Source organism: Lycorma delicatula, chromosome 1, assembly GCF_047948215.1.
Source record: "Lycorma delicatula isolate Av1 chromosome 1, ASM4794821v1, whole genome shotgun sequence".
NCBI lineage: Eukaryota > Metazoa > Arthropoda > Insecta > Hemiptera > Fulgoridae > Lycorma > Lycorma delicatula.
In genome coordinates, this window is record NC_134455.1 from 362,160,749 (window position 1) to 362,185,963 (window position 25,215).

General features: G+C 32.7%; 1 protein-coding gene across 1 annotated transcript in view; it reads right to left on the reverse strand.

The window, feature by feature from the left end:
* LOC142317936 (zwei Ig domain protein zig-8-like) overlaps positions 1 to 25,215 on the reverse strand; it is a 551,031-nt gene that overhangs the window by 179,829 nt on the left and 345,987 nt on the right. Inside the window, exon 4 of the mRNA XM_075354472.1 lies at positions 6,157 to 6,334. Coding sequence (XP_075210587.1) covers positions 6,157 to 6,334 — 178 coding nt within the window. The remainder of the gene's footprint in view (positions 1 to 6,156; positions 6,335 to 25,215) is intronic.

The window sequence follows — 25,215 nt, forward strand, 5'->3', positions numbered from 1 at the left end:
CTATGAGAACTTGGGAAAAGAAACTATTTTCTTTTATTCTTCTTTCTCGTAGGTTGAATTAAAAAAAACTACTTTTCTTCCTATTAAAGAACTACTAAATTAATCATCCTCAAATTTTTATACCGTGCAGCATAAGTTAATCTCTTTCATTTGAAATCTGTAATTTTAAACGTTCAAGTACTACGATCAATTTATAAAACTATTTTATCTTCGAAATGATACGATAGAAACACCGGTCAAGATTGTATTTCTTCATTGTTATTTTAAATTTATGAATACTATATTTTATAAAAATTATTATTAATTTTAATTAACCTACAGCCTTTTACGTACAAAGAAAAAAATTGTATTAATTTAATTACTAAATGAGGAAAATATAGTGCTGAGAAAATGATCTATTCTCTCATTCAGAGTTTTGTTTGCCTGTAGGTACAAGATTGCCAGACACTTTCTACTATAACATTCATAAATGATATCTAATAAAACTATCTTGGAACGCTCATTTGAAACTCTAACTAATGCAAAAACTTCAGCTAGGTTGATTCAAAAATTCTTCTGTAATGGGAAGAAATTATCGAATGCAATATAAAACTCAAAAATGATGTCTTTTTCCATTCTAACACTACCAAAAAATATTTTAAAGAATTGATAAAAAATAAAAGTTTAACACCAACAAACGCAGAATTAAGTTTTGCAAAATTTTTACGTGATTCGTTTAAAAATCGGGAGGGTAGTTCCTTTTTTATAAGACTTCAAAGTTGAATATATTTGTTTTTTAGGCCGGCAGTAGTTTGTTAATCACGAAGCTTGTTAGGACTTCATTGGTAAGAGACGATGAAGTCAACGAACTACGTTTATAGTTCTAAACAAGACCTAACCTAATAGTGAAATGAAAATGGGGAAAAATAAGCATGAAAACATTATATTTTAGTTCAATTAGATTATCAATAAAAAATAGTTTTAAAAAATACCTCAAATTCCCGTCACGTCTTTAAAAAAAAAATATATATTAGTTTACAAGAGATTACACTAGTTTTGTGAAAAAAGGAATAAATAAAACACATGTAAATTCGATTGGTAAAATCGAACGAGGATTACACTTACAAAGAAATAAGTTACATCACGGATTTTCGTATCGTAAAGGTAATTAAAAAAAAGTAAAAGGTTAATTTTATTAAAAAAGGAAAAATGTGGTATGAAGTGAATATGACTACCAACAAAAAAAATTGGCCGTGAAATTCAATTTGTTTGTTCTAAGGCAATAAATTTTAATAATAAACCTATAATATAACAATCAGTTATATTATCAGGAGAAAAGATTATGGAGGTAGAAGAATTTGGTTATTTGGGAAGTAGAATTACTAAAGATGGACGAAGCAGGAGCGATATAAAATGCCGTATAGCACAAGCTAAACGAGCCTTCAGTAAGAAATATAATTTGTTTACATCAAAAATTAATTTAAATGTCAGGAAAAGATTTTTGAAAATGTATGTTTGGAGTGTCGCTTTATATGGAAGTGAAACTTGGACGATCGGAGTATCTGAGAAGAAAAGATTAGAAGCTTTTGAAATGTGGTGCTATAGGAGAATGTTAAAAATCATATGGGTGGATAAAGTGACAAATGAAGAGGTATTGCGGCAAATAGATGAAGAAAGAAGCATTTGGAAAAATATAGTTAAAAGAAGAGACAGACTTATAGGCCACATACTAAGGCATCCTGGAATAGTCGCTTTAATATTGGAAGGGCAGGTAGAAGGAAAAAAATTGTGTAGGCAGGCCACGTTTGGAATATGTAAAACAAATTGTTAGGGATGTAGGATGTAGAGGGTATACTGAAATGAAACGACTAGCACTAGATAGGGAATCTTGGAGAGCTGCATCAAACCAGTCAAATGACTGAAGACAAAAAAAAAAAAATATATAACAATCAGTAATGCATAAAAAATAAATAAATAAAAGAATAATCTAACAAAACGCAGTGATATCCAAAAAAAATATATATATATAATGAAGTTGTAAACCGGACGGTAAGAAGAGTCTTGGATATATCATTTCTTTCGCTCAAAAACCAAAAATTTCTGTAATATAAATAGAAATATTTTTAATAAAACGATACTGATTTCGAAAACGTAAGAAACTACATTTCTATTATCAAAATCTGTTATTAATTTGGATTTTTTTTTTTTTAAAAAGACATGTTAAATATTAATAATAGGCAATAGATATTCAATAATGGATAATAAAGAATGTTTATGCGTTCCATATAATAAGCAAAAAAAAATAGAACTATTACAAAACTCTTACTGACTTGAAAATTTACTGAAATAATAAAATTCGTTGTTTAATAAATGAAATCGGGCTGGTAAGAGTTTTGTAACATTTTTTTTTTTCTTATTATGTGGAATCGTTAATCATTGTTTATTTTCTATAACATAAATTTAACATGTACTTTTTTTAAAGAAAATTCTAAATTAATAACAGATTTTGATAATAGAAATTTAGTGTCACCTTTTTTAATGTCAATATCGTTTTGTTAAAAGCAATTTTATTTATAATACAAAAGTTTTATTTTTTGAGCGGAAGAAATGATACCTGCGATACTCTTACCGTATGGTTTACAATTTTACAATTATAATTTCATGTAATTTTTTTCTTCATTTAAAACCTTTAAGTGTGTTTTAAAGATTTTTCTTTACTATCATTATGTTTAAATTTATAATTATATATTTAATTAAATAATTATTACATATCATCTGTAATTCTTTCAGTAAATGACATAACCGAGCATAAACTAATTTACTAAGAACTTTAGTGTGATACCCAACTTGAAAACTTTCTAATAATATTAATTTCTCGGTCTGGATAAATTTTGCGTGTAAGTAATCATGAACCCCATGACACTTACATAATTTAAACAAAATCCGACCATTCCTGAGATGTGTGGTTAATTGAAACCCAACCACCAAAGAACACCAGTATCTACGATCTAGTATTTAAATCCGTACAAAAAAAACTGATTTAACTAGGACTTGAACGCTGGAAATCTCGACTTCCAATTCAGCTGATTTGGGAAGACGCGTTCACCACTAGACCAACCCGGTGGGTTATCCAAATTACATATTTCCTTGTCCCAACGTATACTTTTAACAGAGTTCTTATATTGATATTTTGTTAGAATGTTTCTGTGCAAAGAGTTAATTTCTAGAATCTACAATTTAAAAGCCAAATAACTTTACTCTTTTCTAAATTTAATGGAATTCTATACAGAAGAATTGAGAGAAGAGTGGAAGAAGTGTTAGGAGAAGACCAATTTGGTTTCAGGAAAAGTATAGGGACAAGGGAAGCAATTTTAGGCCTCAGATTAATAGTAGAAGGAAGATTAAAGAAAAACAAACCAACATACTTGGCGTTTATAGACCTAGAAAAGGCATTCGATAACGTAGAATGGAATAAAATGTTCAGCATTTAAAAAAAATTAGGGTTCAAATACAGAGATAGAAGAACAATTGCTAACATGAACAGGAACCAAACAGCAACAGTAAAAATTGAAGAACATAAGAAAGAAGCCGTAATAAGAAAGGGAGTCCGACAAGGATGTTCCCTATCTCCGTTACTTTTTAATCTTTACATGGAACTAGAGTTAATGATGTTAAAAAACAATTTAGATTCGGAGTAACAGTACAAGGTGAAAAGATAAAGATGCTACGATTTGCTGATGATATAGTAATTCTAGCCGAGAGTAAAAAGGATTTAGAAGAAACAATGAACGGCATAGATGAAGTCCTACGCAAGAACTATCGCATGAAAATAAACAAGAACAAAACAAAAGTAATGAAATGTAGCAGAAATAACAAAGATGGACCACTGAATGTGAAAGTAGGAGGAGAAAAGATTATGCAGGTAGAAGAATTTTGTTATTTGGGAAGTAGATTTACTAAAGATGGACGAAGCAGGAGCGATATAAAATGCCGAATAGCACAAGCGAAACGAGCCTTCAGTAAGAAATATAATTTTTTTACATCAAAAATTAATTTAAATGTCACGAAAAGATTTTTGAAAGTGTATGTTTGGAGTGTCGCTTTATATGGTAGTGAAACTTGTACGATCGGAGTATCTGAGAAGAAAAGATTAGAAGATTTTGAAATGCGGTGCTATAGGAGAATGTTAAAAATCAGATGGGTGGATAAAGTGACAAATGAAGAGGTATTGCGGCAAATAAATGAAGAAAGAAGCATTTGGAAAAATATAGTTAAAAGAAGAGACAGACTTATAGGCCACATACTAAGGCATCCTGGAATAGTCGCTTTAATATTGGAAGGGCAGGTAAAAGGAAAAAATTGTGTAGGCAGGCCACGTTTGGAATATGTAAAACAAATTGTTAGGGATGTCGGATGTAGAGGGTATACTGAAATGAAATGACTAGCACTAGATAGGGAATCTTGGAGAGCTGCATCAAACCAGTCAAATGACTGAAGACAAAAATAAAAAAAAATTTAATTGCATTCAATTTGCGATAGACAAATCGTATATCTTTTCCATGTATGTTTGCATTATAACAGAATCATCATAATTGTTAACCTTTGAAAGACTTTTGAGAACTGCAAGTTATTAGACTGAATGCCTTTTCCGATATCGTTAACAAAGAGATTAAATAACAATGTTGGAAGATGTGAGCCTTGCGGAACTCTAGCAATTCCCACATAACATTTAGAAACCTCCTGCAATCTGAACATGGAAAAGCATATATATTAGGTAGGACTCTATCATATCAGCATAAGGTCGGTAATTCCGTAATTAGCAAACCTATCTAAAGTATATCCTGAGAAACCGTATCGAACGCTTTCTTATAGTCATAGAATATGAAGTCAACCGGTCCTCTAATCTCAATTTCAAGGGTCACAAACACATCACTTTAGTCAGGTATTCGACCGTAGAGCTTCGGGCTAAAAAACTATGTTGGCATGAATCAGTAGCATCATTTCGCAGAATTTCATCAAGTACATAAACAACTTCTTCGAAGAGCTTTGCAATAGAATTCAACACAGAGATTGGTATACAATTCGTACATCCCCTTAGTTAACCTTTTTCGGATTTGGTGACAACAGAACAATCTTCCAGCAATCAGAGAAAACAGAAAATTTAAACTTAAATTATAAATAAAAACAAGGCATTGAGAAATTTATTCTACAGTTCCTTTCAATGTAAAAGGAGAGATTCTGTCAATACCAGCCGTAGAACAACGCCTAAGCGCCACAATAGTTAAAATAAGACTCGTAATAATTATCAAAATAATATATATAATAATTAATTAAATAAGATACTTCTTATTTTATTAATGCTTATTTCTCGATGTATTTTAAAGGATTGTGGTGTATTTATTTCAAAATAAATATTTAATTGACAAATTGTATTTTTTTTTTGTTTCTGATGATTTTCATTGAAGAGATTTTGTTAAAATATATTTTATAGATGTGCTGATCGGTTGTAAATATTTTGAGAGTCACTGTTGTGAAAAATTACACTCGTTATGAGATACTGTACCATTGTTATGAAACGTATTATGGAACAGCGGAAGACTTAGAAATTTACTTTGTATTGAAGTCGCTATGATAAATATTTAAAATTCTTATTTCGCCTTAATTTTAGATATAGCATATTCTTTTTTTTCTGTTCATGACCTTGCATCATGACTGTCATTGTAAAACAAGCAAAATTATTTAAAAAGAAAAAAAGTTGAATTTTAATCTGTACTGTTTCTTTCTTATACATTATTTCTTTTACAGCCACATTTTAAATTTCTCGTTGTTCTATTTCATATTTTTTCAACCGGTTTTCATTTTTCTGGATATTTTCCAAGTAATTTTTGTTTTGGTCAGTTATTATTATTTTGCTGTATGTTTAAATCAAACAAAGCGCATAAAAAGTAAATAAATGTAATATATACCGAATAAATTGGTTGTTTTTAAAGAAAGATCATTAGCTTCTGAACTTATTATAGTTCATCTCGATTCCCCCCCGAGGGGAGAAGATCCCGCCTCGTAGCGTGTCCGGTCGCTAAACCCCCCCCCCCCCACCGTTCCTAGCCAGTAGTGGCTTTAACGGAGAAAATTATAGTACATGCAAGAAAATCAAATATTATTGTTAAAAGAAATTACCTGATTCCACCGCGCGTTGTGTCGTAGTTAAGTATTCTAGTTCCATGTCGCCACATAATAAACTGTGTTGGTTGAGGTACTTTACTAATAACGCATTTAAGCTCGATCGTGCTTCCAGAGTTGTAAAATTTATTCTTTATTGGCAATCCTCGTTCATCAAGTATCTCCAATTCTGGTACTGAAAAAAATTATAAATAAATTATAAATAGTTCAACTATACAAATATTTTGTATATTTCTGTAATAATTTAAAAATAAATTTCATAAGACGTTTAAAAAGTAAAAGGGAATCATGTAGTTCGAATGGAGTATTCCTGATTTTTTTCTTCTGTAGTATGGTAATATAGTGACACCTTTATGAAACCTTGCCATCAAAAATCTTACGATAAACAAATCTGACATTTGTATCCGGCGTTGTTAACATATATACCGTACAGATATTCACATACTTCTATAGCATACAAAATACATCTAAATATACTTTTTTCTTTATTTTTCTGTTTATCCTCCGGAACCACCGCAAGGTATTACTTAAGAGGATGAATGAATATGATATGTATGAATTTATATAATGTGTTAAGCGTTGTTTCAGTCTCAAGTTCGACCGTTCCTGAGATGTGTGGTTAATTAAAACCCAACCACCAAAGAACACCAACCAAGTATTCAAATCCGAATAAAAGTAACTGCCTTTACTAGGAATTGAACTTTAGAACTCCCGACTTCGAAATCAGCTGATTTTCGATGACGAGTTCACCACTAGATAAACCCGGTTGGTTCACGCACATATTTAATATAAATAATTATTTTTATTCTGATTGAAAAATAACAATACATTCAACAGATCATTTCAGGAGTGGGTAGATATCCTTCTCCATAGACAAAAAAAGAAACTGCCATGCGGATGGATCAACGGAGACCGTGGTAAAACCATGATCAGCCCAGCATCACAAAACATACGATTATAAAATTAAAAATAAATAGTATAATTAAAATCCATATGAATTACTTAAAATATAATCGCCTACCATGCATTCATCGTGAGGCTGTAAAGCCTCCTACGCAGTCTCGTAGGAGGTGGTTTTAAAAACACCAGTGCACACAATTAACGCTCTGCGCTGGGCACTCCTTAAATTTTGAACAAGTTCTCTATTCATATCCAACCTATGCGCCCAAACGGTTGCCGCGTAAAGGTTTATGCTTTCAAAGACACTTGGGTACAACATCTACATTTGACGGCCCGAAAACCCATAGTCTTTCTGAGCAATCCTCTTGAGTTGTGCATCGCTGAGACGGCGTCCACCACTATTTGCTTAATGTGGTTGCTAAAAAGCAACTTCTCATCAAACAAAACACATAGGTACTTATGAACTCTAACTCGGCTGATTACACAGCAATTTTACTTAATGTAGGGGTTTTGATTGTACGATAATTTGTATGCACCCTTTTAAATTTTGCATGTCTATCCAGCCCTCTGTGGTTGACAAAACCGCCTGGGCTTGATCTTCTGGCTGCTGTCGCGAGTTACCACGAACTAATAGGAGACAGTCATCGGCAAAATCCGATTGGGGGGCCGTGACCCCTTCCGGAAATGTCAATCCCAGAAATCCGTCAAAGACCAAGTTCCAGAGCAAGGAACCGAGAACGGAACCCTATTGTGACAGGCAACATATGAAAGAAAATATCCGGGTTAAGTTGATCATTTCCCGGTGCCTTTCTCAATTCCATTCGATCCCCTCGGTCTATATCTACGGGATCCACAGACCGCACGCCGCGGAATGGTGTCCCACCCACCCTAACGCTGACTTCTGCTTCCGTCCGGAGCATCTGCAAACATAGTATCCAGGAATGCTTGGTAAGTCGCCACAGATTTTAACGTACGGTCTCGACCACAAAACCCGCATCGAATACTCGACAGCATGTGCAATGGCTTTGGCTGGTAACATGACTTCGTGAGCTGCCAGGAACTGCACTGCAACTCGCGCATGGAGTCTCGCCAAAACTTAACTTTGGCTTCTTTGATGCCATGAACATACTCGTTACGGATGATCCGCAGAAATCGCAGATTTCTCTTTCCTTTTGTTGGAAAAACAAGCCCTGGGTTTGGTTCCCAGATATTGTCCAAGACACCCAGTTTTTTTTCATTAGACAAGAATTTTCCTACGTAAACACCAATATCACATGCGTGTGGTTCACTGGAATTGAAGATGTTGAAGCTTCTGGATTCAGAACAATACACTTATTGCTTCTAAATGATTCAGCGGGCACGTCAACATTATTGAGCGATGTCGATGTACATTCAATACCAGCTAAGTTTTCATAGGTGGGTGTGAAACTAGTTTCGGGAAGAACGTTTGCGACAGATTGCGGGAGCGAAAAAATATTTGGCAATGTGAAAATTTCACTAACTTTACAAAAATTACTACCGGACGCGCGGTTTTGCTAAAAAAATTTTGAAATTGAACTTTGAGGTCACTTAGACATATTAAAGAACACGAAACTACAATGTGAAGTTTCTATTTAAAAATATGAACTGAGAAATGTACAAAGCGTTAGACGAACGTTCCACAACAAAATCTGAACTCAAACTAGTTAATACCGCTTGATAATGTAAAATATTTCGTATATACATGTTGCCACTGCAGAGCTGTTCCGACATTGTTTCACAACAAGTTCTTTCTGGATAATCTCGGCGCCGCCAGTGATGAGCACGGTGAAAACGTTTTCACCATCAGATCTGTCATGGAAAATGGGCACCAGCTTCATTGGAGTGAAGAATTTTTACAGATTATTATTGGACGCTAATGAGAGATGTTCGAAATGTCAAATACAAAATAAAACAACCTCTACACATTTTAGGTAAGTTAAATTGTGCTCTGTATGTATTTAATTGTAATTTCTCTTTCAACGTTTGCTTACATATCACAGAAAACGATGGGGATAGAGAAAATGTGATGACATATTTGAATTCAAAGTGAAAATTTTGTTAGGATAACATATTTTCTTCCTTATGCCAAAGAAATAATGTTAATTTTGTTCCTTTGGTAATTAATTAATAATTAAATCAAAATAAGGATGGATTAATACAACCAAAAAAAATTTGGAGAAAAGACCGTGTCTCGGCGGATAGGGCGGGTTTCGGAAACGGAATAGCCGGGCTCGGTTACCCCCGTCTCTGAATTTAGAGGCTGGTGAATTAGTATGAAGATCCAGAACCGGTGATCCGACCTGCCTTGCCGGACCTACTGCCGGCAGACGGGGAGAACCGTTAGAGTTGCAAGGTCACGCTCCTGGACAGAGTCATGCTTGGCTGAAGATCTAGTTCAGGGTCGTATGGGAAAAAATACAAAGCGGCCACTAGTTATGGAATTTCAGAGAAACATGCTATGAATTTATAGATTATATAACTTAGTACAATGATCATACAGCTACAGCTAAAAGTTAATTAAATTTTTTTTCCTGTCAGTAAAAAAAAAGCATCGGCTTAGCTTATATTCCATATGTCAAAATTTCGAAGAATTTTTAAAATTATTTAATAATTAATACCGCGCCAATACGGTAGACCTCTTTTCTTTTATTTATTTAATGTTTATATTATAAAATTCTTTAGAAAAGAGTCGATCAAACATCCTCCCGTAGAATTCACCATTAACTCTGTTGAAGTGGTAATATCAGAACCAATAATTTTTTATTTAATTCTTTTACTTTCATCATAGCATGGTTATATTCCATTTCTCTGGATAATATGAGTTAAAATTTTTAGGCCGTCATATTTTCCTCTCATAAATTTTAAATATTTAAGTGCCTTTGTTTTAATTTTTCAACAAAATTTTTATCTTGGAACACTGGATTTAAAATAAAAATTGATTTTTATTCAATTATTTTCAATGTTTTTTTTTTTTTTAAATAGGTAATAATAATATATTTTATACATGTGACAAGTACATTTCTATATGCAGCGGCTGGTCAAACTTTGATGTAGAAAAAGAAGTATTGATAAGAATCACTGCATATCACCTTGATATTTGAAAACATAGTATAAGCTTTTATACATGTATACTCGATTCACAACCTGTTATTACAAATGTATTAACTGGTAATAGGATTTTATTTATTATTATTATTATTTTTTTTTAATAGAACTGTGATGTATGCTAATCGACCTTTGATTTTGAAAAGTTTTCTCTGATTTTATTTATTACCTGCATCATTATTTTGGTAAGAACTTAATTTTATTTATAACTATTTTTCCATTAAGAATAAAATGCATTCTCCTACGGCGATATATGGATTATGTATAGTATTGTTTAGCTATATTATTAGAATGTTATAAGTGCTATGTTATTTTTTTGCAGAAAAATTTACACTGAAATTTAAAGTTAATTTCATAATCTGAATGCAAAGATATGAAAAGAGTTAGAAGAAACTTTAGTGCACGCTAGAAATATACAATGAAACGAGCTCTTGCAATAAAATTTTATATTGAACGTTGTGGCTTCATATTGAAATACATAAATGAACTTTAAACATAAACGTATTCGAAATCTTTAGGGTATATATATATATTATACACCATATTCAAAGCAATGCAAGAAGTAAAGGGAATACACCTTTTCATATATGCTCTTAAAAATATTGCGTAGTTTTATCATTTTGATACGCTGAATTCTAGGAAGAATAACCGGAGTCAATAAAACTATCAGGGGGATTTAATCACAAGGAATTTTTCAATTCGGATGGAAATATACAGAAAATAATTTGTCAATAGTATATACTCGTATAAACTTTGTTTAAAATTTGTCTTTACTTGTCGCAGTTTTATAATCACTTTGGGAGTACAGGTGCTCATTAAAATTAATAAAAAATATCGAATTGTTCCAGCCGCACTTGTAAAATTTCGGCATTTTTAATGTCTGTTAATGTTGCATTAAATTTAACAATATCTATTACAAATATCATAATTTTATATAATTTAAATATATTATATTAAACCAGAATATTAATTAACTGTTGTCTTAAAAAAGAAAAACTGACTGTTGGAGCGGGCGGCTGAAGCCGCGTTCCCGTGAAAGTCCTATAACTGTGGGTTGTTTCCGATGCATGGTATAACTTTATTTAAAATTTTGTTGAAATATAATATTTTTTTCGTTTATTTAATTCGATGATTCTAACTAAACCGCCCGGGCATACCGTATTTAATTCAGGCAGGTGCAGCAGTACTAGCGGTGACGGTTGGTACTATTTAACTAACTTAATTTCCAGTTTACATACAACAAACTTCGCTTGTATGGTCGGAAGACTGCTGTAGCCGCGACATTTAACGCACCAGGAATCGAGACAACCGGGGATCGAGTTCGAGACTTAACCAGACGAGTTACTTTTTTACATTTTAAATATTATTGATTTATTTAATTCTACCACTCACCTGTGACATCACAACATAGCAGTAGTTTCGAGCAATTTTTGGGGTGAAACTGCGATTTTGAAAAAAAGGTTTTGTGTAAATATTTTTATATTTTAATTTTTAACAGATGTGCGTAAGAAAAATATGACTTTAATTAGGCGAGTTACTGAGAGTAACCTTGCTTTACAACCAACATTGATCTTTTATGTTGAAAATATAATAGCTTCAATGCTCTATATAAAGTGGCGGCTTGTGTATAGTCACTGTGGAACTGCAGCATCCCCAATTTCCACTTGATATTATCGATAACATTTAATGTGAGTCCGTTTTTCTTTAATTTTTTCTTTATACTTAAAAATATATAATCCTTAAACTTAATGTCAGTCCCTCAGTTTATGAAAAACGTACAAATATCTTTATACGGAACTGAGCGCTTTACAGTTCTAGCGGCGTGGTGTTTGGCTGTTGTGCACATGCGAACATAGGTAACTGCTCGCAAGACTGCGAGGGAGAGAGAGAACTGTCACTCCCGCAGTGCTGATCCTAGAGCGTTGGTGGAAAGTAGGTTGTTTATTCCGCGTTTGTATGCAACGTTCCTTGCTCGTTCCGTTTACTATTTTAGTCGGTGGAAGGAATATGAAAGTTGTTTAGTTGTTTTTTTCAGCAGTGAACAGAAGGTGGCGGAAAGAAAGGGGTCTTTGATTACCAAATCTATCCAAAAACAAGCTGGAAGGGCAAAAAGAAGGTAATTAGTAAAAACTAGTAATGTTATTTGTTTCTGCGTAAGTAGAAATTTAGATTAAGCACCATTAGACTATAATGTATTTAAGCGGACATTTTATTAAATTATTATCTAATAATACTTAGATAATATTATCTGTATTAGCATTTTATTAATTATTCGATTAAACCGAATACGGTGTTGCAGCACAATGTGCTTAAAAACCACCATATTCATGAATGTAATAAAGTATAGAATTAGATTATTATCCTGCTTCCAACTACTCTATTTGATTCATTTTGCTTAATTTTATTTTACAGAAAAATTTAACCATGACCTTGAAAAGGCTGAGAAAAAGATTTTCTAAAGCAGAACCCCCACTAATTTTAGCTTCGAGTCGCCTCTGTCCATACATAAATGACCAAACTTGGTCAAAATCCGTCCGATAGTTCTGGAGATATAAGGTAATTTAGAAGGCGACATCGAACACACAAACGTATATATGAACTTCTGCACATCCAGAAAATTTCCAGAGGGTTTTTTAGTTTTGTGTGTAAAAACGTCAAGATTCGGTGAAAACCGCATTAGCGAAAATTAGGCCGATTACAATTCTTTCCCTTCTACAGCTATAGCGCTGGACGGAAAGTAATATATTCAGAAAGTCAATTATGATTAATATTTAAATTTCCCTTTCCAAATGAGATGTTTGATAAAAAATAGAATCAGTATGTTACAAATTTGTACTGATTAAACTAAAATGGATTTTGTTCAAATCCTTTGTCTTTTTCAAACTGAAAAACAGATTCTAACTGAAAATTTTTTGTTCCGGAAATAAATAACTGCTGTAGCAGAGATTATAGTAAGAGAAAATACGTATGTAAAATATGCAGGGTGTCCCATATAATACGTAACCAAACTTTATATTGAAATAATAAAAAGGCTTGTGTAAATGTAAATGTAATTTTTATTATTACAATCCATTACCATACATTTTGAGTAGATGTTGGAAGTGGCCAACACTTACAAGCGTAACTTGTAAGCGTAGTTGGTACTACGCTTACGTACAAGCTTCAATTCTTTTTACAGCGTTTCTTGCAACTTTTTTCAACAGTTTGTGACTGGATATTTAATACAGCTTGTTCAATATTGACTTTCAATTGTTCAAGTGTTCGTGGTTTGTTGCTGCAGGCTTTTTCATTGAGGTAACTCCATAGAAAAAGCCTCGACCGATAACACGATTACCAAAGAATTCCTCAACGAAATCAGAAGTTGAGCCTGCGTAGTGCGATGTCGCACCGTCATGTTGTAGCCAACAGTGTCTGTCTTCCTCTTCAAAGAGTGCGATGAACTGAAATAAAATATCCTGATATCGTTCTGCATTAATGGTCTACTCAAAAAAAATAGGACCGGTTATTTTCTTCCGCGATATCGCGCACCACACGCCCAACTTCTGCGGGTGTAATTGTTTTCCGTGATAAACGTGGGGATTTTCAGCGCTCCAAATTCTACTGTTTTGGCTGTTTACGTAGCCTTCCAAATGAAACCGTACTTCATCTGTGAAAAATAACGAATCCATAACGTTAATTCCCTCACGCAGAAATCGACGGAACCGTTGACAATATTGTAGCCGTTTTTCTTTGTCGGGCTCAAGAAGTCGATGAACCGTTTCAATGCGATAAGGTCGTAATTGTAATTGTTTGGTCGCCCGATGAACAGTTGATTTAGACAAATTAATTTCAGCAGACAAACGTCTGATGGATTTATTTCGCTAGGCGAGTAATCGGTCTTTGATTTCAGCGACTGTATCTGTATTCAACACTGACGCAGATCTTTTGTGTTCCTTGTTATTAACAGAACCGGTCTCTCTAAATTTTGCGACTAACCTTAATACTGATGTTTTGTTAGGAGCTGGTTTATCTGGGTACTTATGGCGAAACAAATCTTGCACTGCAACCACTGATTTCGTACTGAAGTACGACTCGACAATGAAAACACGTTTATCTAGCGAAAACACCATTTTGTTTCTAACAATACACTGAACGTTATGATTTCATTGTTTTTACTATCGGTAGTGTTCTGCTGCGTCGCCGCGATGTTCAGATGTTCGACGAGTCCATTTCAGTAACGAGTAGGGGAGTAAGCTTGATTATTGAAATTTTATGGGTTGTGTTTTATAATGGACACCCTGTAGTAGAGCAAGAGAATATATGTTATCATTCATTTCGGTTGTAAGAGTTTTTTGCTTATCTCGACATTTCATAAACCACTCTAAGAAAAAAACACAAAAAAGCATGGAAAATTCCGTAAGGATGTATGTATGAGTATGAACGTATCTATGTTGATCTGTTTTTTGATAAATATCTCCGGAATTCTAGAAGACTAAAATTTAAAATTTCGTTTATATGTATACATATTCATATATGTGTGTGCATAAAAATCATTATTGCCAATCAATCATTATTAACTTTTATCAATCATTATTAACTTTTGAACTTAATCACACAAGAAGACGAGATATTAAGAAAGTTGAAATTTGGTATAAAAGGAGTTCTATAAGAATTACTTACCGTATCAGACGATGTAAGGGAGATTAGTTCAACTGGTTTACAGTTTTGTTACATATTCTCAAACTCCTAAAGTTCAGGAAACTTCGAAAAAAAACTTTTTTTAATCAGTTTTGTTAAGGTTTGACCCCCATCGAATAACGGTTAAGCCGTACATAAATTAACTGTTTTTTTTTCCTTTAATTTGCTGAATATTTATTTAAATCGGCTGAACTAAGTGAAGTCGAAATATTTCTGTCAATGGAATCTTAATCGTGTTAAATTTTAAGCTTCTACAAACAAGTATGTAAGGCGATTTCACATTTTATTTTATTTTTTTCTAATATCATTACTGATTTTGCATTAAAGCCTAAGGCTTTATGAAGCTGTATCAAATTTTAGCTTAGGCTTTACAACCATTTTCCCCTGAAAAAAAACTTTCTTTTCACGTTCATAATATCAGTATTTTTATCTTTTCCACATATTTTTAATTTTAGAGCGAAACATATTATTTTAAGTAAACTTTATTACATTTGGCGTCGTATATCACATAGTAAAATATCGGCAGAACATTTAAATACACTCTTGTGCAGATCGAGTCGTATAGTTTTCATTTAAAATGGTTTAATAAATCTAAAATTGGCAGTTTTTATATAAAATTGATTTCCATAATCCGTTTTCCATTTAGTATTTAAAAATATATTTCATCAATTTTAAGTAATAATAATAGTTATTTATATATAAAAACCCACAGTGTTTTGAAGTAAAAAAACTATCTAGGGCAAAGACAGGTAAGTCATGTAACACTTTTAAACTTTTTTCCACAGAAATTGGAATGCAGTACTATCAAAGAAGAACAAATTCGTTAATTTATTAGGAAAAAAAGATTACTAAAAATACATGTTATACGTTTTAGTATCGTTTAATTTTTTTTTTAAAATGCAAGAAATAATTTAAACAATTTCCTGTCTGATTCTTTTTCAGTTCAACATTTTTAGGGTTACACTGACAGCCGGGAATTTATTTCTTTCGAGAAGTGGACTGAATCGTCCGATGACCGTTACACGCACGGTATTTTTCCTGATGTGAAAAAAAATGCAGGTAGTTAGATGAATTTCCCCCAATCAGCATATTACACAAGCATATTATTTCTGAACATGGTGCTTTTCGAGATAGGTTGACCAAATTTGGTTTGTTTAATTCTGGCTTATATCCGGAATGTCGGGTTATGTCTTATATATCATGTATGCCAAGTCTAATATTTAGATCCCAGGAACGAAGCTGAACGTACTAAAGTAGCTAGAGAAGTTGCGAGAATCAATTACGGTTTTTATCTACAAGTTAATTGGAAATCCGAAAGGGAATGGAACTTAGTTGCTGGCTTTCTTAGATTCATAGCCCTGCAAAAGATGGCTGAGAGGGTCTGATGCTGTTACAGATGTATAGATAGAAGAGCAACACGGTTGCTAGGGGCCCGCCTGCGTGGTTATTTGGCCACGAAAGGCGTTTTGGCATCGAGCCTCGGTTAGCTGAGATATTCGATGTTAGGATGAGAATCGATGTGTGGAGAACTCTCTGATGGAGTTGCAGTATGGGAGGATGTAAGGATTGACCACGCTTCCAAAAGCAGATCGAGCAGAGAGAGATAGGTTATGTTTTCGTTAGAGGCTAATTAAATTTTTGAATTAATTTATTGATTTTTAAGTAAATCAAGAAGGCTTTGAGCAAATTGAATTGTACGACAAAATTGTCGTTTTTGGGATCAACAGTTGTTTTAATCCCAACACTTGACTTAACTTGATTACATAACAAAATCAAATAATAATCTTAATGCACAATACAACTGAAGTTAGATATAGGAAGAGTTTTTGTGTAAAACTTTGGGTGTTAGAGGAATGCACGATGATCACGCTTCCGCAAATCGGTTAATTTGATGGTTCACTGTTGTATGTTACGGTAGGTGGACGTGTTTAGAGGAGGCCATACGAAGGTGATAGTAAGTTTTGTATTTAAATCAAATGCCGAGGCATTTGCAATATTGGCATCCAGACAAAGACAAAACTGCTGATTGTGTAGTGTTATCAAGTTTAGGCCTGAAAGACGAAATTCGACAAAGCCATCACGGCTAGGAACGGGATAGGCTGACGACTAGTATTGTCACAAGGCGGGTATCTTCCCCTACAGGGGTCATGATGGCCTACCAATGTTTCCCGGTAACATCTTTATATGTCTAGATAAAAGGAGTTACTCACTTTTTTTACCGGCGCCTTAATATCAAACGACGTTGTTTGAATCTATTTTTTATCGTGAATAGGAAACATCATACGGTTTGAACTTGTCATTAAACATATATAAGAATCCAGAGTCCTCATTGTGCACCTCCAGAAGCCTCATTGTGTGCATTTTAAAATAAATTTAATTAATGTTTAGCCGATGTGAGATTTAATCCAATTATTTATTACTATTCACATTCCATAAACGTAATAAGACATTAAATAAACTTAAGTGCATTCGAGTATTTATTTATAAAAAAAATAAATTTTTAAATTTGTACTGCATAAATTACATGTATAAATTTATCTTGTTTAGTGAATAAAACCGAGGATGTTTGAATATGTTAATATTTCATTGCATACCTCTGTTCGTTCAGTATAAAATTATCTAATCTATTCCGTTGAATTTACGAGGAGAAATAAGAATGTCATTTATAATTTTCGCAGCAATGTTTTCTAAGAGTTCTTCAAAATCTAAACTTATTTATTTTCAGAGCAACAAGAACTTATATCATTAGAAATAGTTATTTTATTAAATTAGTTCAAAAATTCACTATTACTTAAAACGTTTTTTTCCACCGACACCCACGTTTATAACAATATAAGCAGCAAAGGCTGCTGTAATATTGTATGAGGATAATTCAATAATTAATAAAACATAAATAACTAGAAAATTTATTTAACGATAATAAAGTTCACCTTACTTTTCAACGTAATCCGCGGCTACATTTTGGCATCAAAATCAAATCAAATAAATTAATTGAGGCTACTGAATTATACCTCAGAATCTTCAACTTTGAAAACTAGCTGTTAAACAGCTGATCAACTACGACAGTATTGACACCCGGTAGGTCAATACGTTCCTAATTGATTCTAAAATAGTTGAACCAATTTTATCTTTTCTTGTTAAAATGTTTTCTTGTGTTATTTTACATGGACTAGATCTGTTATAGGGGGTTCAACTTTTCTGTGTGAAAAATATTTCTATTTTTCTATTTAAGGATGAATTTTAGAGAAAAACTTCTGTAATAAACATATAAAAAGAATTTTTTTTTTTTTGTCTTCAGTCATTTGACTGGTTTGATGCAGCTCTCCAAGATTCCCTATCTAGTGCTAGTCGTTTCATTTCAGTATACCCTCTACATCCTACATCCCCAACAATTTGTTTTACATACTCCAAACGTGGCCTGCCTACACAATTTTTCCCTTCTACCTGTCCTCCCAATATTAAAGCGACTATTCCAGGATGCCTTAGTATGTGGCCTATAAGTCTGTCTCTTCTTTTAACTATATTTTTCCAAATGCTTCTTTCTTCATCTATTTGCCGCAATACCTCTTCATTTGTCACTTTATCCACCCATCTGATTTTTAACATTCTCCTATAGCACCACATTTCAAAAGCTTCTTATCTTTTCTTCTCAGATACTCCGATTGTCCAAGTTTCACTTCCATATAAAGCGACACTCCAAACATACACTTTCAAAAATCTTTTCCTGACATTTAAATTAATTTTTGATGTATAAAAAGAATAAGATTTTGTAAAAATTCTTAAACCATTCCTTTCATTTTTGATTATTATGATTTGACTGCTGGATGATCACACTATTAGGAGTGCTAAATATTTGAGGGTAGATATTTTTTACATGTTCTATTAGCGCATAGAAAGAAGTGGAATTTTTTTAAAAATCTTTATGTTTTTAGGAAATTTCACATTCACATATAAATATATCCTGACAGGGTATCCTCTTTTTATATATCCACTCTTTTTAAATATTCAAATTTTTAAATATAAAATACATTTTATACTTAAAAATTCTCGAGATTCATTTTAAAAAAAAATCAACTTTTGTAATTTTTAATTAAACAAAAATGCCGAACTTATTTGAAAAGCAAGAAAATGTTTAAATATGATGATTTTAAACTGAGAAAATAAACACCTTTTTAACTTAAAAATGGCATTAAATTTTTCCATTTGAGTAAAAAATGAAATACAATATAATACAAAATTTCGATTTTGGCTATACAACAAGAACATTAGAACCGCTTGATCTATAACGTGATTTCATATTTTGATCTTCCTGTTCGGTAAATTTTTTTGAAAGTTTTTTAGCGGAGGACTATGACCTAACACAAATGTAACAAAAAACTTCCAACTTTTTGAACCGTGGTTTGGCAAAAAATACGAATGATGAATAATGTTATAAGTATGAGAATAAAAACAAATTATAATAAATACTACAAGTGTGACTGGTTCATAATTTAGAAAACAACAAGAATTCTACGAATGAAATAATATATAACAGATAAATAAATAAATACTTTATCTAATCACGATAACGTTCCAATAGCTATTCACAACATTCCTTTCGTTGTTTGTTTTTCTCTGTGAGTTTGTGTGACAACTGCTGTGAACAGATGTTTTTTTGCTCCAGTCGCACAATAATTTTTCCTATTCGTTCTTTCGATATGACTATTTGGGTGTCGATGCGTGATATGTCGGTCATTTTGAATCGATTCATCTGCTATCTTTTGATGCGTCTCGTCGGTAACAGAAATTGGTCGATCACTACGAGGTTTACCTTAAATATTCGTTTTAACAGCTTCTGTTGGACGAACTTTTATTGGCTACCTGTGCTCAGTATTTCCTTTGACAATTTCATTTATATAAAAAGCTGCTAGATAAGGATTTATGTTACTAGAACTTTCTTTTTCGCCAGTTAAGAAATCGGTTGCTGAATATTTTTTTAAGTGAGTTAAAACAGCAAGCGTACTCGACTTCAAAACAGTAGCGACTGACAGAAGGCAAAGAATTTTGGAATTTTAGTAGGAGGGGAATGGAACTACAAGATGTCAGATCTGTCACTTTATGCGTCATTTTATTCCACTCTTACGTTCCAGTGTGCTTGCATTTCAGCCCCCTAGCTTATCTTGAAAACTCGTTCTAAATTTTTTAGTAAGCTTCAAAAGATTACTTAAATCGACTAACTTAAAATTTTAACTTTATTTTGCTAGTTTCCGTTTTCCATATTGTTGAGTAATAAATCGTATTCGAGTGCTATTGTTTAAATTCAAATTAATTTGCTTAACATTAAAATTATATATAAAAAAAATTTAAATCTTCATTATCAGGAGAAAATGAATAAATGATTTATGTACATAAACATAAACACGATCTTTGGTAGAATGTCTACACCACTTTAAAAACGGTTGCAGTGATTTGAATCATGAAAAGTTCATATTTGTGAAATACAACTTGCACACAAAAGTAGCTGACAAACTTGCACGTGTGCGCGCTTGTGAATTTTATCTACTTTCAGTTATTACAATCGGAAGTTTACAGTTCTTGATATGAATTCCGAATAAAATATAAAGCGAAATATTACGAGATATTGTTATATGTATCCGTTTTGAAACTGATTACGTATTTTATTGTATCAAGAGTTTTACGAGATACGGTTCTTTTGTGACGGTTCACTATAATACAGTGTAGGGAAATTCATTCAGCTTTAAAGTTATTCTAGTATATAATAAGACTAAAACGCAGCTGCATCTTTTAATAAAACTTCAAATATGTGTATTCTTCCAGCAACAAGCTTCGTTTTCAAAAATAAGGCAACACCCAATTTATAAACACTCACAAGCACATATGAAAACTACCAACGCAATACAAAGAACAATTTCTGATTTCCCTTTAGAGTAATTTGAATAAAATGTAAATTAAATTTTAAAAAAATTCAACAAATACAGTAACCAGTAAAATAAACTTGTAATAATAAAAATTATAAATTTTCACATTGTGATTACCTTTCTTTTATTAATTCGTAAAAAAATAAATATTTTATTCTGAATGATACGTAATAATACATTATATAAGTAACGTCATTATAAGATAAATAATAGATATAATTAAATATTATATTCAAATACAAATTTATTCCAATAATAGTTTTACAAATAAATGTACAAACTTCCATTTTCTGTAACAATACACAAACGAGACTTAAAATATAGCCTAATCTAAATATAATTAATCTAATTTGTCACAACGAGTCTAGTTCTTATTAATAATCATTACATATAAGTCGGTGTGTGGTTCGATTCATCAATAGTTAATCTTATACAATCTAATTTAGAAAATAAAACACTATTGTCCCGAATACATGTTTTTTTTTTTTTGACTCCTCCCCTGGGCCGGTCCGACTGGTTGGTATTACGCCACCCAGGGGAGTGCCTGTTATACTCTAATGGGCCTCCCCACCTACCGGCTGTATGTCCGGCAAGGCAGGTCGGCCCACCGGTCAGGTCTTTTGTGTCTCATTTGCCCTTCTGTATCGCTACGCCATACCTTGGAAAGTCGTGACGCATCGACGGGTCTTTTACACTTGTATAGACCTATTCTCCCTCGGAGTCCCCAGTGGATCCTTGGAATTGACACACCTAAGCATGCCAGCCCTCACCACTGGGGCTATCCACCCTACCCTAATCTAATCACTCAGAAGCCCAGTTTCCTCTCGTCTTCGTTTTTTACTGTTAAGATATTCCTGATAGTTCCTTCAATTCTTTTCCAATTGTCCTCACTATGTATGTTACTCGTAATCTCCTCAGGTCTCATCGTCGATAAATTTGTGTCCCGTCTATTTTGTATCCATCTGATGCATTCCTTGAAGGTGTAGTCTGCATCGTCCTCAATGCCGCAGTACATATAGGCCGGCGTTTGTCTTCTCCCAACTCTGTGAAGGTAATAATTAAAATTACCGTGGCCCGTAAAGTACTGCGACAAAAAGAAGTTCACCTCCCCGTGTTTCCTACTGATCCAACTCTCAAGGTCAGGGATTAGCTGTGTTGTCCTGCTAGCAGGTCCTACCTCTCCCCACCTTTCTTTCCACCTAGTTATTAGCCTATGCTTAGCCTCCTGAGTTTCCAGTCCTTGCGATACCTCTACCCTGTAATGGGCTAAGTCGATTGGAGGTACTGCTGCCAAGACGCAAAGTGCCTCATAGGAGACTGTTCTGTAAGCGGAAACCACTCCCAGCAACAGCCTCCTATGCGTTCTCACAAGTATATTTTTGTTTTTCTTGATTCGTAATGAAGTCCACCATACAGGCACTGCATACAATAAAGATGATACAACTGCCGATGCTGTCACCTTTCTTTTGGACGCTCTAGAAGCCTTCTTTGTTGACATGATCATATTTAACCCTTTTATCATGTTGTCCGCTTTATTGCATATACTATTAATATGTTCAGAAAAGGCACAATTTCTCTGAAAGAGAATTCCAAGATATTTCAGGCAGCTTGTCTCCATTATTAGGAGAGGCAGTGTCCCGAATACTGGCATCCCATTTCTTCACTTCTTTAATGAAGATATCTTTAACAGTTACACGCTTTATACTACTGTCTAACATGTTACAAATTTTAGTTCCTAATTAGAGAAATGATTTACGAAACCGTTCTTTAAATACAGCCGGGATTTGTGTATTGTCTGAATCTATACTTCTTGTATATATACATTATTTATTTTATGATCTTTACAACTATTGAAAAATACTCTTAATTCTTTGTATATGTATAGTTCCTTATGGATAAAATATGCAGTTTTTTGAAAAGCTCGAGAGATAGGTTGGAAGTGCGTTTGAAATCCGTAATTCTAATCATATTTTTTATGCTATTTCCTCACGTGTTAAGTGAGATTTATAAATGTCTACCCAACATCCCATTCCAAATTCAAGTCTAGATTTAATGAGCGTATTATATATACAAACCAACCATTTTGGATCGCAATAATGCCGTAACCTATAAAATTTATATGAATAAATGATAATTCTTTTCTTAATTTTAATAAGTGAGGCTTCCAACTTAATTAAGAATCTATAATTAGGTCTAAATACTTATTTGAATTAGTTTTCCTTATAAATTCACGTACACAAATAGTGTTACACGAGCAAGAATATTTATGATACTTTAAAGAGAACGTCCGCTTCCTCCCTATCAAACAATATTAGATTAATTTGTTGTACGAAGAACCAATTTATTATTGTAGAACCGATCTGTGATAATAATAAGATCTTCCATCTGTATTTTCTATCTTCCCGTTTATTGCAGTTATGTTCTGTGGTAGTATTATCCGCAAAGAGAGACATTTCCCTGTGAAATTTTCATTACATAAGTGTTTAATGAATATCAAAAACAGAACAACGGAAAAGACAGTACCCTATGCAGTACCACTTGATACTACAGTCCAATTGCTTAAATTGTCACAGATTCTGACACATTGCAGACGATTTGACAGATAAGTTCCAAATCAGGCCAACGCGATACCCCTAATTTCTACTTTTTCCATTTTATCTAGGAGGATTTTGTGATTAATTCTATCAAATGCTTCTTGTGTATCTAAAAGCATAGCTGAGAATATTTTACCTATATTTATGCTCCTATACACGTCTTTGAATAGTTCACTTAGTACCATTTCAGCACTTTTATTCTTTATGAATCAAAATTTTCTTTTACTAAAAAAATTGTTTTTAACGAGAAAATGAAGTAACCTTTTTTCATGACTCATTCTATTATTTTGGATCGGGCAGAAACAAAAGATATCGGTTGGTAGTTGAAGTACATTAAATAGAAAAAAAATTGCAAAAGATAAATTTCTCTAAAATGAGCGACTTTGTTTGATTTAATTGACTTATTAGGTTCATTTGATCTAGAAAATGTTAGATAAAAATCTTCAGGGGACTTTCAAAACGATTTCAAATTATGTAAAATGAATGATAGTCTTTTTTCAACTGCCATTGAATACATAATATTCAGAAATTACTTGAATTTTAGGTAGATTTCATAAGAAAGCTATCTATTGTAATGGGTATCATGATTTGACTTAAGGAAAATTTTGACATCTTTGCGTTTCACATCCCCCTGACCCCAAAACCACCGTCAGCTCAAAACTTTATACATACATTTACATATATATATTTCTCTTTCTTGTGGACACGATAACTGCCGTAATTTTGCGCCAATGACTTTCAAGTAAATCCCTAAAAATCTGCACAAAAAACCTAGGCCGACTTTGTTAACGCCCAAAATCAGAACATGGAAGTGGAAATGGGATGGCTTTAAAAAAAAAAAAAAATATTATAACGTTTTTATTAAGTGAAATAACGAATTTGTTTAAAGTTTTTACGATTTTTCGGATAAGGGCCTAAAACTTATGTAAGTAAAGCATTTTGATATCACCAACATTGGCTCACGGGGTGGAATAATGGGGGTTCGAAGATAAAAAAATCACATCTCCCTTAACAGGCACAGTTTCGCATCGGTTTAAAGTGGGCGTTAGTCCTCTAAATATTACCTAAACTTTTGTGTGAAGCAATTTTTTGTATCACCAACCCTTACGGCAATGGATTACCAAAATATTGCTGGAATTATAAGATGGGGCTTTTCGTATGCTAAACATGTGAACCTTTTTTCACATGCAACCATTTTCGTACTGAGTAAATTTCAAGTTTATCTTAACTTTAAGGTGGAGATTTTTGTAGCCTCTATTTAGCACCGGTGAAATTTTTTTTTCAAATTGAATTATATTGATTTATTAATAATTATTAACCTCTGCTTGTAAAACAAATGTACAATAATTAATAACTCCATAATAAAACAATAATAAAATATGAAAAAAATCAGAAGTTATTAGTGAAATAAAATTTAAGTTCTTTTCATTAAAAAAAAAAGGAAATGGAGTCGGATTCAAAACGATATACCTTCCCCTTGTAAGACCCAAATATTTCATTAATTGTCTATTTTGCTTTAACTCTGGAACCAGTGAAAATAATACTACTTATGATATACCGTTGAAAAGCTCTCACTGAGTGCTTATTATTGCCGTAAAAAGAAAAACTCAAAAATTCAAATATTTGGATTTTGGGCTATTATGGACACTTTTGGTCAAGTCGATTGCAATCAAAAGGGAACGTGCACAGTTAGATGTTACAACAGTTCTAAATCCAAAATTTCAACATAATACGCCTAATCGTTTTTGAGTTATGCGAGATACACACGCACATACGTACGTACAGACGTCACGCCGAAAATAGTCAAAATGGATTTAGGGATGGTCAAATGGAAATTTTTG